General features: G+C 35.0%; 1 protein-coding gene across 2 annotated transcripts in view; it reads right to left on the reverse strand.

The window, feature by feature from the left end:
* The window catches only part of KITLG (KIT ligand), a 119,459-nt gene that overhangs the window by 16,027 nt on the left and 85,222 nt on the right, over positions 1-18,210 (reverse strand). For both annotated transcript variants that reach the window (XM_074271101.1, XM_074271100.1), the window contains exon 4: positions 1,410-1,577. In XM_074271101.1, coding sequence (XP_074127202.1) covers positions 1,410-1,577 — 168 coding nt within the window. The remainder of the gene's footprint in view (positions 1-1,409; positions 1,578-18,210) is intronic.

Below are 18,210 nucleotides of genomic sequence, written 5' to 3' on the forward strand. Positions count from 1 at the left end.
GTCAAGGACATTGGTGGGTTTGCTTATCTTCAAAGATTAAAGTGGGATGAGCCCTAGGATGCTAAAACTGCCACTTTTTCAAAGTTGCCTCAAGAGAAGCAATTTAAAAGAGAAGGCCTGATTTGGGGCCCAAGCCTGTTTATTTTGGCCTTTAATTGCTGACTGTCCTCTGATTGTTTTACCTCTACAGTTTGCTCCAAGTAAATCTTTGGAGGCCTTCAGAGCATGGTTGTCAACAAAGAAATGATCCTTAAAAGCAATGAGACTACTTTTGCTATAAAGACTCCTAATTTCTTTTCAAGGATCAATTCAATCTATACCTTTTCCATGAAGCCCTTTCCTGATTCCTAAAGCCTTTGAAATAACTTTTTTTGTCATTTTTTTAATGTATTTGTAAGTTACCTTCCCCTGTTTAGATTAGAAAATCCTCAAAACTCTGGACAGATGGAAATGATGAAAGCCTATTTTAGTTGGACTATCTGGTGGGATATGAGATAAGAGGAGGAATAAAATCATGGGGCAGAAATAAGACAAATAACAGGAAATGAAGTGGTAAGTCTAACTTTGTAAAGTCTTTCAGAATACAGACTGCCTAGGCCTGGATCTTCAGGCTTCATGCCAATAGAAAGCTTCCAGAATCATAGGATCATAGTTTCAAAACTGTAAGGGACCTTATAGGTTATATAATGCAATCACTTTCACAGATGAGGAAACTTTGACTCTAAAAAAACTAAGCGCCTTGTCCTTGGTCATATAGTAAGTTTATTCTACCATACTACAACAGTATGCCTCCAAAATAGGCATGGACTTGTGATATCTCACTTGTCAAATGAGCCAGATGGACACAAAAATGGCCAGTCCATTTTTATGTCTCCAAGAAGCAAGAAAAGATATTACTCCAAAATTAAACAATTATATTATGGAAAAATATCAGAGCTAAGTCTTCAATATAGAAAGTTTTCCATCCAAACAATTTAAAATAGCTGACTAATTTGAAAGCCTTCCTCAAGTGAATTCCCAAAACAACAGCATGGGTCAAACAATTTTTACTTCACAGTGTGAGGTAATTCTGTTTCCAAATTAAGAGAAATAAACTTTAAAGAATTATCCTCTCTATAATTTTATACTACTCTCTCCTCTTCCCATGCTATTCCTATATTTTTGTTAATGCAGAAAAAGACCTCTGAGGAAGGATTATGTTAAAGTTTATAATTCCAAAATAATTCAACTTATTAGCATTTATCACATCTTACAACATTCTGTTAGAACATATGCATAAGCATGAAGCCACAGACATATATAAATCCTCCATACTTTCAACCCCTTCTCCTATCCTAGTCCATTTTACAGAACAACAACAACAAAAAAAAATCTATATTTCCCCCATTTGGGGGTGTGTGATACATTACCTTATTTTTCTCTTCTAAGCATCCCATCAGGTCATCAATGATTTTTATGAGTTTATCAATGATTGAATAATTACTCAGACTACTGGAAATTTTGGAAAATTTGTATAAAAGGTTATTCAGGCTGGTGGCCAATTCAGGCACCATCAGATGTAACCAACAGTGATTAGGCTGCAAAGAAAAGTAGATAAAACATGATTAGATAAATGTTTCAGAGTCCCAGACTTTTACTCATCAGATGGGGAGTACTCAGGAAGTCCCTTGCCAGACTAAATCAGTCCCTCTATATAATTGATCAATCTTTTAATTAATCTATATCCTGTTTCAAGCTGTAAGAAGACATGAGAGTCAGCAGGGTATGGCATACATCTCAGCATCAGTAAGATTTGAGTCTGCTTCTAAGACACATTGACTGATTGACCCTGGGCAAGTCATATAACCCCAGTACAGATACCTCTCTGTAATACTGCATATTGCAGAGAAGGTCACTACTTGCAATGGTAGAGAAAACTTCGTTATCTTGAGCTTCCAAAATCAATGAAGTCACAGTTCAAGTTCAAAAAAACAGTGATCAATCAAGTGCTAAAACAATAACCTGGCCTTCAAAGATATTGGACAGGCAGTTTTCATATGAGTAAATCAAAACTATCAAAGCTATATAGCTATATAGTCATAGGAAAAAATGCTCTAAATCATTATAAACAGAGAAATGTAAAATAAAACAATTCTAAAGTACCACTCCACGTCTATCAGATTGGCTGATATGACAGAAAAGGAAAAGTGTAATTGTTGGAGGGGATATGGGAAAATTGGGACATTACTACACTGCTGATGAAGTTATGGACTGATCCAACCACTCTGGAAAATAATTTGGAACTATGGCCAAAGGATTACAAAACTGGGCAATACCCTCTTTGATCTAGCAATACCACCATTAATTCTGTGTTCCAAAGAGATTTTTTTTAAGGCAAAGATCTATTTGTTAAAAAAAAAAAAAAAAAAAAAAAAAATTAAAGCTGCTCTTTTTTGTGCTACCAAAGCATTAGAAACAAAGAGAGATGTCTCTCAATTGGGGAGTGGCTGAACCAGTTGTAGTATATGATTATAATGGAATACTCTCATACTATAAGAAATGATGAGCAGAATGAATTAATAAAAAACTGGTACAATTTACTTGAATTGATGTAAAGTAAAGTAAGCAGAACCAGGAGAACAGTGTATTCTATAACAGCAATATTGTACAATGATCAACTGTCAATAATTTAATTATTCTTAGCAATACAATGATCCAAGATAAACCTTAAGGATTCACAATGAAAAGTGCTATCCAGTTCCAGAGAAAAGACTGATGAAGTCTGAATGCAGAAAAAGCATATTATTTTTCTCTTCTTTGGGGGGATTATTTTAGAGGAGGTCTGTTTTCTTTCACAAGATGACTAAAATGGAAATATGTTTTGCATGATTGCACATATAGAACTAATATAAGATTGCTTATCATCTCAAAGAAGAAAGATGTGGAAAGAATGAAAGGAGAGAGAATTTGAAACTCTAAAATTTTTAAAAAGTAAATATTAAAAATTTATGGGAAAGTTTGTTCAAAAAGGGAAACAAACTAAAAAATAAAAAAATTAATAAATAAAACTAAAATGTATTTAAATATAGCTATCCCCTTATATCTTTATAGCAAAATAACATGCAACTGAATTCATCAACTATTCATTAAATTTGTGTATTAGAAGTATTCTCAGAAAAAGTAAGTAAATGACATCATTACTGACCCCAAACAGTTAATAATCTTGTTATGGTAGAAAAGACTAATATTTGAATATGTATGTACTATGAGTAGATCACTATAGTAAGTACTGGAGAGAGGAACATATAAATCTAATTCTTCTAGTCTAACCTCTTAATTTTAGATGAGAAATAAGAGACCCAGAAAATTTAGGTAATGTGTAAAGCAATTAGCAGAAGTGATCTAATTTTATAAATATTTTTATAAATATAAAATTAGATCACGTATAAAAATATACTTTAGCACTGACCACATACTGATAGTGGTTAGGATAGAGAAAGATGACTATTGGTTGGAGTGAGAGAGAGAAATAATTTGAAAGGGACCTTGAAGTCATATAAAATTAATATTGTATTACCCATAGCTGTAAGTTTAAATAATTCTAAACTGATAAATATTCCTGGGAAATGGAAAAAAGTGGATTAATTCAAGTCTGATCAATTTAATTTCCTTGAATTAAGCAAACATTTATTAAGCACTTATTCTATGCAAAGAAGTAATAACCACTGGGGAGAGAAAGACTACTAAAAGATACAGTCACTGCCTCCATGGAGCAAAGAGCTTAATGGAGCATATGTACAAATAAGTGCAAACCAGGATAGGCTGTGATACAGGGAACAGAGAGATCTAGACATAGATCTCTAAGAGAACCAAAGAAACCTTTGGTGGGAGATGGAGATGGTGAGGAATGGGTTACCTTGGAGAAAATTGGACCTTGAAAGAAGAGAAATATTTAATGAGGAGCTTGTTGGAGTAAGAGAAGGCCTCCATGGATCCTTGAAAGGAACAAGATACAAGACAGCAATTGGGGGAAAAGATCCTAGTCTTATTGAACTGGAACAGAAGGTATATGAGGAAGAGGAGGATATAATATGTTGGAGCAGATCATTTTTCAGTTATGTCCAATCCTTCATAACCCTATTTGGAGTTTTCTTGGCAAAGATACTAGAATGGTTTGCTATTTCCTCTTCCAAATCATTTTATATATGAGGAAATTGAGGCAAACAGGGTGAAGTGACTTGTCCAAGATCATCTAACTAGTAAGTGTCTGAGGCTGGATTTGAACTCATGAAAATGCAGGTTTAGCACTCTACCCACTGAACTACCTAACTGACTTTAGATCATAAAGGCTTTTAAATTTCAAAAGGTCATATTGAAGAGAAGATAGAGAGTTGGAAGTACAGTCAGAAAGACCCAAGTTCAAACCCTACTTGTGATACTATGTGACATCATTTAACCTCTCTATGCTTTAGTATTTTCATCTGAAAAATGAAGTGAATTTTAATATCTCTTCTGAACTCTAAATCTATGATCTTGTCCAAATGTGCTTCTGGAGTAGGCAGTAGGGTCCCACTCAATGGAAATCTTTTAAATCTATGATGACCTTAAGCTTTATCAAAAGGATTGATATTCATTCTAGGAGATGATAGGAAAGACAGCAGGTTCAGAGATTCACATCAAGTTCAACTCTTATTTTTGCAGATGAGTGACCCATGGTCACTTGGGCAATAAGTGGCAGGTTCAGGGTTAAGTTTCAACTCTTCTAAGAAGGAGAATGAACCAGGACAAAAATAAAGATTAAATATGTGCAAAAGAAGGATAGTTGATGGAGAAAGGTCAAGGGATGGAAAATGTGAGGAGGAAGGGGTTAGCTTTGGCAATGAGTACCATCTCAACACTTGAGATATGAGGGAAAAAAGAGAAAAATGTGGAAGACAAAACAGCTTTGAGGTGTTGGAGGAGGATCAGGATAAACAATCCCAAAGTTCTCTATAAAGAAGCAGAAGGTATATGGGCCCAAGACTTGAGGGGATACTGAGTCAAATGAAGGAAATGGAGCATTCCAGGCATCATGCAGACTGAGGCATGCATGATTTAAAAATTAAAAAGCCTCACTAAGAGTTATTTCTTTGACTCACTAAATTTTGGCTTCTTAATCTCTGGAAAATTCTTTCCCTTTTGGAACTCTAAATCATCAAGTCAAAACAAGACATCATCTTACCATTCAACTTAATTTCTTCCGTAACAGGTACCTGCAACACTTGAGAGATGACTGTGACAGTTTCTTTCTATCCCTTTCCTGAACTCCCTTATCTGTCCTTGGTGAACATTTCCCAAGCCATGACAGCCCCTAAATTTTTTTTAATTTTTAAAAATTTATTTTTAAATAACTTTTTATTTTTCCAAATACATGCAAAGATAGTTTCCAACATTCACCTTTGCAAAACATAGTGCTTCCAATTTTTCTTCCCCCTCTCCCCAAGATAGCAAGCAACCTATATAGATTAAAAATGCAATTCTTCTAAATATATTACTATGTTTATCATGCTGTGCAAGAAAAATCAGATCAAAAAGGGGAAAAAAGACACAAGAACAAAACAAACAAATAAAAAAAAAACAAGCAAACAAAAAAGGTGAAAATGCCATGCTTTGATTCAATTTCATTCATTTTCTTTCTAGACGTAGAGAACTCTTTCCATTACAAATCTATTGTAATTGCCTTGAATCATTTCATTGTTGAAAAGATCCGGGGTAGCTAGGTAGTACAGTGGATAGAGCACCAACCCTCAAGTCAGGAAGACTTGAGTTCAAATCTAATGTCAGACACTTAACATTTCCTAGCTGTGTGACCTTGGGCAAGTCACTTAACACCCCCCAAAAAAGAGCCATGTCCATCACAGTTGATCCTCACATAAACTTATTGCTGCTGTGTACAATGTTCTTTTGGTTCTACTTATTTCACTCAGCATCAATTCATGTAAGACTTTCCAGGACAGCCATGCATGACATGCCAGTCATGTTTCGGTTGTGATCCTATTACTTCTTGTATTAAATATAAATTTCTCTGTAAAGTATTTAAAGTCTTTAAGAGTCTGGTCCCAACATAACTTTCAAGCTTTCTAATATGTTACTCCTTTTCTTCAATGTATACTTCTCCCAAAATGGCTTTCATATTGATCCTCAACAATTACACAGAAACAGAACTAAAATATTCAAAAATGAATCTGAAATTAAGATTTGATACTATCCCTTAAGTAATAAAGCAGAATGGACCCATATAGAAAACTTCCCTCTGAGCTGAAATTAGAGACAGCTCACTTTGGCTTATTTTTGCTTTGTAGATGATGAATCTATACAGAGAAACATGACTCCTCCTGAAAAGGCATTTATTGACTGTCGTGACCCATTACATTTTTTAAAGTTAATTTATTTAAAAGTTAAATAGAAAAAAAGAAGAAGAAATTACGTGTACACAACAAAACATAAGAGAGGATTCAAAATATAAAATAAAATTCCATTTCAAGAAAGCTTATATAATAAATAGTACATTGTGTTCAGAATTGTCCATCTTTGCTTCCTTGTAGGTGTTCTATTCTCTGCTGTGAATTTTTTATTTTCTTCTTTTTCCTCCTTCTCTCACCTCTCCTAAGAGACCCATTATTTAGTCATTGTAATTCATATCTTTTAATTTGAAAGTAACTTTTTAAAAACCATCTGCTTGATAATTAATTACAAGTTAAGTAGCTAATCAATTACTAAAAAATATTATTTTCAGAGATTTAAGAAAATAAAGAATATTCAATCTTGTCACTCTTAACAAATTATGATTATCATTGAAAATAGGCCACTTTTTGCAAGGAGAATAATTTTGAAAGAGGAAAAGAAAAGAATGGAGGAGAGGAGGGGAAAAGAAGGGAAAGAAGGGGAAAGGAAAAGAGAGAGGAAAAGGAGGAAAAGGGCAAGGAAAGAAGGGGAGGAAAAAAAAAAAGAAGGGAGAGAGAGGATAGGAGAAGAACAGGAAATCAGTGGGTCTTTCCAAGTCTTTATCAGGAAAGCTTTTTTTAAATGTACTCTTCCACAACAGTTTATGCAGTACATCACCCCTCAGTAGAAAGTAAGCTCCTTGAAGACAGGGAAAGTGTTTGTTTTTGTCTTTGCATGGTCTCAAGACATGCACATAGTAGACCCTCAAAGGCAGGTTGGACTGAAACTGAATGTGTGGGTGGGTTGTTCCCTACTTATTTAAAAGCAGCTTTAATTAATAAATTGCAGCCAACTGGGAAACTGGCCCACTGGCAGATTAGTGAGCCCAAATTCTGGGAAACGTTTATGATCATTCAAAACCATTAAGCCTGTTGGCTGAGACTTCAGATAAGTGGGGATAAGACGAACTCCAAATGGAAACTATTTCTAGCTTTTCAATTCTTCAAGCTCAACTTCTCCAAGACAATATTTATTTATTTTTATAAATAAGGATATTCAAGGAGCTTATGACAAAAGGAAATAACTTCCCCTTTTTTTTGAAATTAGGCTAGCAATCATTTGATTTTGGATGGGCTAGTAATAGTATCTGGATAAATGCAGCCTAGGTAGATGGGTGATGGTGGGGGAGGGGAAGGGGGACCAAACCATCCTTCAAAAGGTCAGTTTTTATTTTCCTCCTAGAACAAGCCAAGGAATTTAAGGACCTCAGATACCATTAATTTAATTCAACACCTTGTTCTACAAATGAGGACGCCTAGAGAGATTAAGAGATTAAGAGATCCACCTAAAATACACCCATGATAGAAACTGGATATTGGTCTTTCAAGATAATACCCCATAATAGTAATAGCTACCATTTATAAAGTGTTTTACAGTCATTTTTTTTATCCTCACAATAACCTTGAGACATAGATGCTCTTACTTAATCCACTTAACAAATGAAGAAACTAAAGCAGAGGGGGCAGTTAAGTGACTTGCCCAGGATCATGCAGCTAGTAAGTATCTGAGTCTGAATTGGTACTAAGGTACTAAGTGCTTTATCCACTGCACCTCTTAGCCACCCACACCCCTTAACAGTGTGATTGGAACGTTCACAAAATGCTTTCACAAAGTAGTCTCTACCACTACAATAGGGTAAGGTTTACAACATAGGGCTGGTTTATCTCATTATGCTCTTGAAACCCTATCATTATCTTTCCTTCCTCACTCACATTCCTTCCTATGTTTCTGGTGGATTTTGTGGCTTATGGGTACAACAAAATTTCCTTGTTGAAACAGGGTACTTTCTTTTCTGTGGCCTCAGAGATAAACGAAAGGTTTTTCTCTATATATATTCTACCCCCTCCCACCCTAGCATTCTCCTACCTCCAAGCAGAGCTCATAATTTTTTATGAAAAGCAAAGATGGACACCTTCATAAAGGCATTTCTGTTTACTTTACAATGGACACAAAAGTGAATATTTACATCTTACTACTTAGAAGTCTTAGATCCTTTTGGGGCTGTGCAATGATCATTTCTCACTTTCTCATGTAAGGAATTGGTTCCCCATCCCATACACACACAAACTCACCCTGATGAGTTAAACTATAAAGACCATATTTTCTAATCTCATTCAAATGTTTACTTGTAATTTGTTTGGACTTGTACTTTCAATAGCGTGAGGAACTCCCAGTGTGGAAGGTATTTCCACAGATGCACTATTGCTAACTTCTTGTTGGTCAGTTGTTGTTTTTTGTCCATTGTTTTGGAAGAGGGTCCATGATATTAGGAGGATGGTGTCTTGACATGCAAGTGAATTGGATTTGGGTGAGACAGAACCGTGTAAAGTCACCAGTTTCACTCTCTCTTCCAGTTCAGTGGCAAGAGATGACCATTCACTAACTTATAATTTTTTGTTTATTACCTGAGCCAATAAGGAGTTGTGATTTATCCAAATTGTTATAACTAGTGTGTGTCAGCAGCAGAACCTGAACTCAGATTTTCCTAACTTAGGCTGACTGGCTCCCTCCCCAAAGCAGGTGGTTCAGTAGTTAGAGCACTGAGCCTGGAGTTACACAGACCTGAGTATAAATCTGGCCTCCCTGTAGTAGAGGAGGAAGATTCAGGAGTCCTGGAATGCAACAAATTTGACAACCCCCTCTTTCCTTCCTGTAGCCCCCATGCCTAGTTTGGCATTGTGTAACCCAAGTCAGGGCATTTAACCTTTGTTTTCCTCAATCCACTAGAGAGAAGGAACTGGCCACTCCAACTGCTCAAATATGGTCCACAGATTCAGAAAAAGTTACACATGATTAAACAAATTAAACAAACATGATTAAGCAACAACTATCTCTTATATTCTCTCTCTTGATATTTTCAAATGAATAGAATTATTATTACTGATGATAATGTTAATATTATATATTATAATCATAAATCATCACATATAATGTGCTTAATATAATTATATTACATTATGATATTATTATTTAATAATTAATAATGAATGACCATAAGTTACTGAAGAAAAGGATACAAAACAACCTTTTGTTTATATCCTCAGTATTTATCATAATTCCTAGCACAAAGTAAACAAATTTTAAAAGCTTGTTGGTTGATTTTAAGATTGTCAAAGAACTTTACATACATTACTTTATTTGGGGTTGCACAACAGTCACATGAGGGAGGTAATAGAAGTATTATTATATTTATTCTACAGATGAGAAAACTGAGGTGAGAGAAATAGAATGTAGCTTCCCAATGTCAGAATCTGAACTCAGGTCTCACTATCTCCTAGTTCATTACTCTATTCACAAGGCCATGCTATCTTTATTATTTTTACATTAGCTAATTATACTTTTTGCACTTCAGAAAGGTGAAGCAATAAATAAAACACCAAGAGTTTCCTGAAGGAATGCAATCTCATGTGCTCTTGTGACTGCCATAACTTTCTGGGAAGATTATGATCTAAAGCCAATGCTTAATCCACCCACCCATGTATTTTAGTCAGTTAACACATTGGCATTTAAGTTCTAGAATTTGTAGCAGATAAAACAACAGAATAGACAAACCCTATTAACAGAAAGCCAGATTTGTCCTGTATGCCTGGAAGACAGAAAAACCAGTTTCAACTAGTATACTAAGCACTAAACTACCTTCTTTTTAATTAACAGAAGTCAATGATTTGCAAATGGCCCAAACCCAAGTGAACTAGCTATTTGCTATAGAGAAGAAAAAGAATTTACTAATCTCAAGGATCCAAAACTGTGGGGTGTTAAATGATCCTAAAATCCTTGGATTTGGAAGGACCCTTAGGAGTCTTCTTGTCCAACACCCTGATAGACAGATGATCTCTCTGAACTAAAGATAGTAAGTAATTGAAAGTCACACAGACAACAATATATTTATTTGCTCAAGGCTCTTAGAAACCTGGCCATTTCTTGGAAGAGGGAAGTGTATTCCATTTTCTACAATACTCTCTGGTTGTCACTGATTTAATTTCCAGCTTTCATCAGTAATACAGGAAGTATTTGAACACAAGTCTTCTATTAATGGTTCAATAACCTTTCCATGAGTTCCATTAATGTAATTTAATTTTCCTTTATGCATCAAAAAGTATGCATTTGCTATTGTTTTCTACATTTTTTTTTTCTTTCTCTTCTAGAGACTGGACTTAAACAGTTTTAGAAACATTAGCTCCTTAGAATAATGTGAATGGTAAATAATGTTATCTCTTGTACAACTAAAAAAACAAACAAAAAAAAAATTCACCAACTGACTAGGGTCACACAGATGATTCCAGGAGTAGACTGAAGTTGAGGTTTGTGCTGTATCAATTGTCCCCAATTTAAGAAATTTGTCTAAGGCTCTTTAAGATCTGGCTGTTTTTATGAAAAGAGAAATCTGTTTCCACTTTCTTTAAATCTTTTCTTGGTCTAGGTAGGGGCAATGGAAGGAAGACAAGGATTTAAATTCTGACTCTTGAGAATTCCTAACTCTTGTGATCTTGGGCATGTCACTAGATTTTGATTTCCTACTTGGTGAAAGGAATGAGGCTGTCCTAGCTGGCCACTGTCATCTTTCAGTCCTATGGAAAGTATTGGCTGCTACTTGGTAAATCTATTGCGACCCTCCTCTCTATATAGGCAAAAGTACTTGGAGGGAGGAGGAGAAAATTTAATAACTATGATATACAGTGATACAAAGTCTTCATGTTTAATGAAATGTCACCAACATCCATGGTGCCAGGTTTGATTAAAAATATTCAGGATATTTCCTTTTAAAGTGACTAATGTGATAGGCCCTTAATAAATCAAGATTAAACTAAATATGAACTTTTATTGCTAAAAAAATTAGTTTAAACATATTTGGGGAAATAGTCATTTCCAAAAACTAGCTATGTAAGCTGGCCAACTAAAATAGGAGGGAGCTTTCAAAGATTGTGAAAAAAGCAATTTAAAAATAGACACCACACTGCAACAGAAGGTTAGAATGGGCCACCTAAAATACAGGAGGTGGTGTTCTAAAACCTGAGCAGTAGGGAATCTGATATATCAGCTGAAATGAACCATGTGCTTTTAAAATGTCACGAGGACTAGCCTCACTTGCTTCACCTTATATTCATTTCAAAGAGATCATTTTCTAAAGAAATTTAAACTGGTCCCTTTTTTTCCAAATCAGATGAACCAAATCACAAAGCATCATTTTGGGATGGAAAAGGTTGATTTAGAGAGTAGCTATCTAATTCAAAACCTGGAAAATAAGAGGTGAGGGTGAGGGAGTAAGTGGAAGGAAATCTGGTGTTATAAGCAGAATTCCATACTCATTGTTCTCTAATTCTGAAAAGAATCAGAGGGAGATTATTTCAGATCTCTTCCTTGAAGAGGTCATTGTGATTTTAATAAATGTTATTGTACTTTAATTTTTTTTAATTAAGAAGTGTTTATTTTTTCTCTCTCCCCACCCCCATCTCATTGAACTAATAAGGACAATAAAATCTTTTAAACAAATATATAAAATCAGGCAAAATAATTCTCATATTGGTTATATCCAAAAATGTACAGCTCATTACGTATATTGAATCTAACACTTGTCTGTCAGGAGGTGGATATTTCATTTGTCTTCCGGAATCATAGTTGATTACTCTATTAGTTAGAACTCTTAAATCTTTCAAAGTTATCTGTTTTTACAATATTGTTATCATTGCACAAATTGTTCTCCTAGTTTTAATCATTTTTCTATGCATCAGTTTGTACAAATCTTCCCAGTTTTTTTCTGGTTATCCTCTTTATCATTTCTTATGGCACAATAATATTCCCTTATACACATAGAACATAATTTGTTTAGTCATTTTCCAATGAATGGGTCCTCTCTTGTTTCCAGGTCTTTGACACTTTTAAAAAGAGCAGTTATAAATGTTTCTGTAAATATAGATTCTTTTTTATTCTTTTTTTTTTGGGGGGATGGAGGGGACATATATAATTCTTAGTAGTGTCATCTCTAACCAGCATGTATATATACATAATTGGTGACTTTTTGGACATAATTTCAAATTGCTTTCCAGAAAGACTGGGCCTATTTCTAATTCAAAAGTTCTTTAATGTAGTAGCTCTAATATTTGTTATAATCACCAATCCAGTAAGTTTGAGTTAGAATGTCAGAGTTGTCTTTATTCTGTATTTCTCTATCACCAATCAGGAGCATTTTGAAAATAAGGCTGTGCTCCTCATTTCTCCATTCAGGTTAGTTTATTGTTTCACTTTCTATGTATATTATACATTGTTGCAAAATTTTGTGTGTTATTTTCCTAGTTCTGCTTACTTCACTTTATAACAGTTCTTGTAAGTTTTTCCATATTTCTCTGTGTTCATTTATACAGTATTTCTTTTACTGAATAGTAATAATTCACATATTTCATTTTGTTCAGCTATTCCCAAGTTAGTGACCACTTATTTTGTTTCTAGGTCTTTGCTATTAAAAAGTTGTGCTTTAAATATTTTGGTGTAGATGAGCCACCCCCCCTTTAAAAAAAAAACAAAAAAACAACACATTGATTTCCTTGGGTCTTAGGCTCTAACAGTAGAATCTCTGGTTGAAAATGAATGGAACATTTATTCCCTCTATTCTCAAAATTCTAGATTGCTTTCCAGAACAATTAGACCTACTAATTCAACAATGCAGTGGTGTGGGATACATATGACTTAATTGATATAATTAAACTCTTCAACTATAGTGTATCACATCACTAAGCTTACACCTGGGTATGCCCATATGAATTTTATATATGTAGTAATGAGAGTTTAGATAAGAAGTATAGATCTCAGGTGGTAGTCCCTGACATGTAAGGAAGGGTAAAGATGTGTTAAAATAGAAAGAACTAAGTCAGAGTAGCTGGATTTTGATTCTGATATTTACTACTGATGTGACTTTGGACAAGCCCCCTGAATTCCTAGGGTCTCACAGTTTCTTCAGTAGAATAAAGGAGTTACTGAGGTACCACTACACATCTCTCAGATTGGCTAAAATGACAAGAAAAGATAATGACAAATGTTGGAGGGGATATGGGAAAACTGGGACACTAATATATTGCTGATGGAGTTGTGAACTGATTCAACTATTCTGGAGAGCAACCTGTAACTATGCCCAAAGGGCTATCAAACTGGACATGCCCTTCAATCCAGCAGTGTTTCTACTGGATTCTAAAGAGATCATAAATGTTTATGGCAGCCCTTTTTGTAGTGACAAAAAACCTGGAAACTGAGTAAACACCCATCAGATGAAAAATGCTGAACACGTTATGAGATATGAATGTTATGGAATATTATTGCTCTATAAGAAATGATCAACAGGATGATTTCAGAGAGACCTACATGAGCTGATGCTAAGTGAAAGGAGCAGAAACAGGAGATCATTATACATGGCAACAGCAAGATTATATGATGATCAATTCTGATAGACCTGACTCTCATTTCCAATGGTTTTGTGATGAAGAAAGCCATCTGCACTCAGAGATAGAACAACAGTGGGAACCAAATGTGTACCACAACATAATATTTTCACTCTTTTTGTTGCTGTTTGCTTGAATTTTGTTTTCTTTCTCATTTTTTTCCTTTTTGATTTAATTTTCTTGTGCAGCATGATATTTGAGGAAATATGTATAAATGAATTGAACATGTTTAACATATATTGGATCACTTGCCAATTGGGGGAAGGTTGGGAGAAAGGGAGGGAAAAATTACAACAGGATTTTGTAGAGGTGAATGGTGAAAATTATCCATGCATATATTTTAAAAACAAAAATCTTTAATTTAAAAAAATGGAGTTAGAAAAGAAAACTTTCAATTCAATTTCTACATTTAGAACTATGAGCCAATAAAGCAGAATCAGTAGAAATTGGCACTTTATTGGCTATGGGGAAACAAAATTGTGGAGAAATAAGAGTCAAGAGTGACTAAAGTTTGCTGTCTTAATGATCTGAAAAAGGGCAATGAAGAATGCCTATATGAATCACAATGGAGGTTGAAAAGGATCAGCTGGAGAACCAGGAAAGAGCTATGTCAAGAAAGCTAGGAAAATGTAGTATTTCAACGATGGGTTGATCAATAGCAAAATTGATTCTTTTCTGAAGGCAAACAAGGCAATCTTTCCCCCCTCCATCCTTACCTACTCCTAAACACTGAATGAGTGTTGCCTCAGACAAGCAGTCTTGGGATGTAATGCCGGAGAAACTGAGGCAAGATAAAGATTAGAGAGTTTTTAATATTTTATTAATTGGAGAGTTTAATTGACTGGACAGGACTCTCGTTTCAAAGTATTCAGTGACGAATGGGAGAATGCCAAACCCTTTTATGCCTTTCAAACAAAGAAAAAAAAAGAGCGGGAAAAGATTTTACAGAACCTTTCGGTTCTGTCAGGATGGGGAGAAGCAATAAAGTCTTACTGAAAGCCAGAGTCAGGATGTTTGAATAAACAGAAGAAAAGATATCAATTGAAGTATCCGGGATAGTCTTATCTCTTGGAATATTTTAGAGGGGTAGTGTCATAAATTATTTGAAGGCAGAAGGATCTAGAAGTCAGGAAGTCTGATCTGCCCCTCATCTCCCATTGACAATTTTATAAACTTAGAGCAAATGGTCAGTCCTCAGTCTTAATGAATCAGAAGGGTTTTACAACTTAAGGGTATTGAGGCAGAACTGTTAAGGAAACTGAGATAGAACAATTCAGGGAAACTCAACCAGGACAATAAGGTAAAAGTAGTTCAGGGAAAATCAAGGAGACTGTGGCATAACAGGGAAAATCTTTAATTTTAAAATGTCAAGGTGTCCCACTGAATTTGGGGCCATCTCTTGTTATCCTGATCTACATTTCACCACTGGACCCAGATGACTGGAGGAGAGGGTGCAGCTGATGACTTTGCAGAATTCCGTCTTCCTTAATCCAAATCACTTGCAAGTCAAGACATCACCTTCATGATGTCATTGATCTTCTTCCAGAATGAAGGATGTACAACAAATCAATAGTGCCAAATGGAGTAGAAAAGTCAAGGAGAATGTGAACCAAGAATACAAAGATTAAGGCTCTAATTTGTTAACTGGAGTGAATTGATGGCCTTAGAGAGAGTTCAATTCAATCCTACCTCTCCCCCTAAAAAATAATTTTACAAACATTTATTAAGTTCAAGGCATTGTTGTAAGTGCTGAGGATACAAATACAAAGCATAAACTAGACTCTGACCTCAAGGAGAAGACCTTTTATTGGGGAAGAAAGGATTAATAACATGCATACAGCAAAGTAGATACAAAACAAGGAACCAAATTGTAATTTTGCATCCTAGAAAGTGCTAATAAATAGGAATAAGAAAGGGAAAGGGGAATTGAACAGAAATATCCCATTTGGATCTAAATTCAATTTCAGTCTCAGACATTTACTATCTACGTGACCCTGGGCAAATCACTTAATCCTGATAAAAGAAGAGGAAGAAGGGGAAGAAAAGTAAAAGGAAGAGGAGGAAGAAAGAGGAGAGAGAACTGTTCTTTAAAATAAATCAGTAAATTCCAAGAAGCATTTCTTACAAGAGGGAGGACTACAGCCAGATTTCAGGGGACGTTAAGTAATGAATGGGTGGTGTCAAATGCAAGCAGTAACATCCTCACTTCACAGAGTTTGCTAGTGATAACAATAGCTTGAGCTGGCAGCAGGGTCATGGGAGAATTGTATTGTGTTTTATTTTGCTTTCTTTAAGATAATACCTGGGCAAGTTTCAAGGATCAGAATAAAAAACCTATAGAAAGGAAGAGATTGAAGTTAGAGAGGGAAGGAAGTACTATCAGAGAATGAATGAAATGATATCAACCAAGACAAGTGGAATATCTCCTATCTGTACAGTTTTGTTGGCAGGCTATCTAGGGGCCAGATTAGTTCATTTCAGAGCTCACCTCCTTTCTTAAGGGTGGCCACTGGATAATGAAGTATTAATATCATAGCAACATAAAGAGCTTATTATCCTGCAGCATAAGAAGGAATGTGCATACCTGTAAAATTAGAGATCCAGAAGAGAAACATAGCAATGCTAAAGAGATATTATTGCCCAAGGTCAGTCAACAAACTTTTAGAGATCAATTCCCTTCTCCCCTTCCCTCCCCTGTCCCCCTGCTCATTACAAAACTACAAAATACAGTGCAATATAAAATACAAAAATAGCCAAATTAGACAGGATGGACAGATGAGAGATATTTTATTTCACTGTGGCCCAACTGTGTGACTCTCATATCCCATGGAACATGGGACATGAATCCTGATCTTTCACTAAGATGACCTCCACATAACAGAAAGGATCTGCTCAGTCTCATTTCCATTAACATTGCTAGAACTTAAAGCTGGGTCCAGTTATCTTTTCACAACGGTGGAAAAGGCCTTTGTGGAAGGCCACTAGTGAGTAGGACTTAGACAACTGATCTCCTTGGACAACTCAAAGTGCATTCTTCATAACAAACACTGCTAGTGAAGATAAATAGGCAGTTCATTAGTCTAACTTGCTTGATTATATAGTTCAAGTACCAAAAGACCAGGAGCCCTAGCTCATTCACTGTGTGGTCTTTGGCAATGGTGAAGATTTTTCAAGTATGACTCAAAGCTTCTAATCTACTGAATCTAACTATTAAAGCTGAGTGCTTTGTTTGACAGGTTTGTCTTCTGCTTGTTTTTATTTTTGTTTTATACATACTAAGCATCTGATTTGCCGGCAGAAGGAATGGGAATGCTCAGGGCATGTCACACACTCTATACTCTTATCTTGCATTTATAATTTATCCCTAGTGCTTAAATACTGGAAGGAGCCAAGAACTATAAGATTGTACTATCCTAGAATCTAAAAAGATTCTTTACAGAGGAAAAAGAAGAGTCCAAAGACTTTTGGATATCCCTGAGATCTTTTCAGATTTCCAAGATCGAAAGTACTTTCATGATAATTTTTTTTTCAGTCTTGTCTGATTCTGTGATCCCATTTAGGATTTTTTTTTTTTCTGACAAAGATACTCTGACTCATTTTACATATGAGGAAACTGAGGCAAACTGGTTAAGTAAATTTTCCAGGATCACATAACTAATAAACATCTAAGACTGGATCGAAGCTCACAAAGATGGGTCTTTCCGATTTTAGACCATGCACTCTCTCTACTTCATCACCAAATTGCTGCTTTTTTTTTTTTTTTTTTTGAATTTAAGTGACTTGCCTAAAATCACATAGCTAGTGTCAAGTGCCTGATATGGCATCTAAACTCAGGTCCTCCTGACTTTAGGGCCAATGCTCTATCCATTGTGCTACCTAGCTGCCCCAATACTTCTTTATAATAATGTTAAATTGTTATTTCCTTTAAAAATGATTCTTCCCTGCCCCCTTCTAACTCTCTATCTGGGGGAGAGCAGATTATTTTTTCATTTAATTCAACCAAGTCAATATATCACAACAGATTGAATGTAGAAGCAGATGAGAATCCAACTGTCTTCTAATAAGGCAGATATTAAAGAGACTTCAAAAATATGTAGGGCAATGTCACTCTTTTCACTATTTTTTGGCTTTAGAAAAGTTATTTTTCATAGAAATGTGTTGTTTATGTTAACCTGTGATGGATTAGTTATTCTTAAATGAATTTTTAAAATACAACAGTTTACTTTCTAATATGGTAAATTTTGATATAGTCCACATTAAAAAAAGGTTCTTTAGGGTCTTCAATGATTTAAGAGTGTAAAGGGAACTTAAATAAAAACTG

The sequence above is a fragment of the Sminthopsis crassicaudata genome, chromosome 5 (genome assembly GCF_048593235.1).
Source record: "Sminthopsis crassicaudata isolate SCR6 chromosome 5, ASM4859323v1, whole genome shotgun sequence".
Classification (NCBI taxonomy): Eukaryota; Metazoa; Chordata; class Mammalia; order Dasyuromorphia; family Dasyuridae; genus Sminthopsis; species Sminthopsis crassicaudata.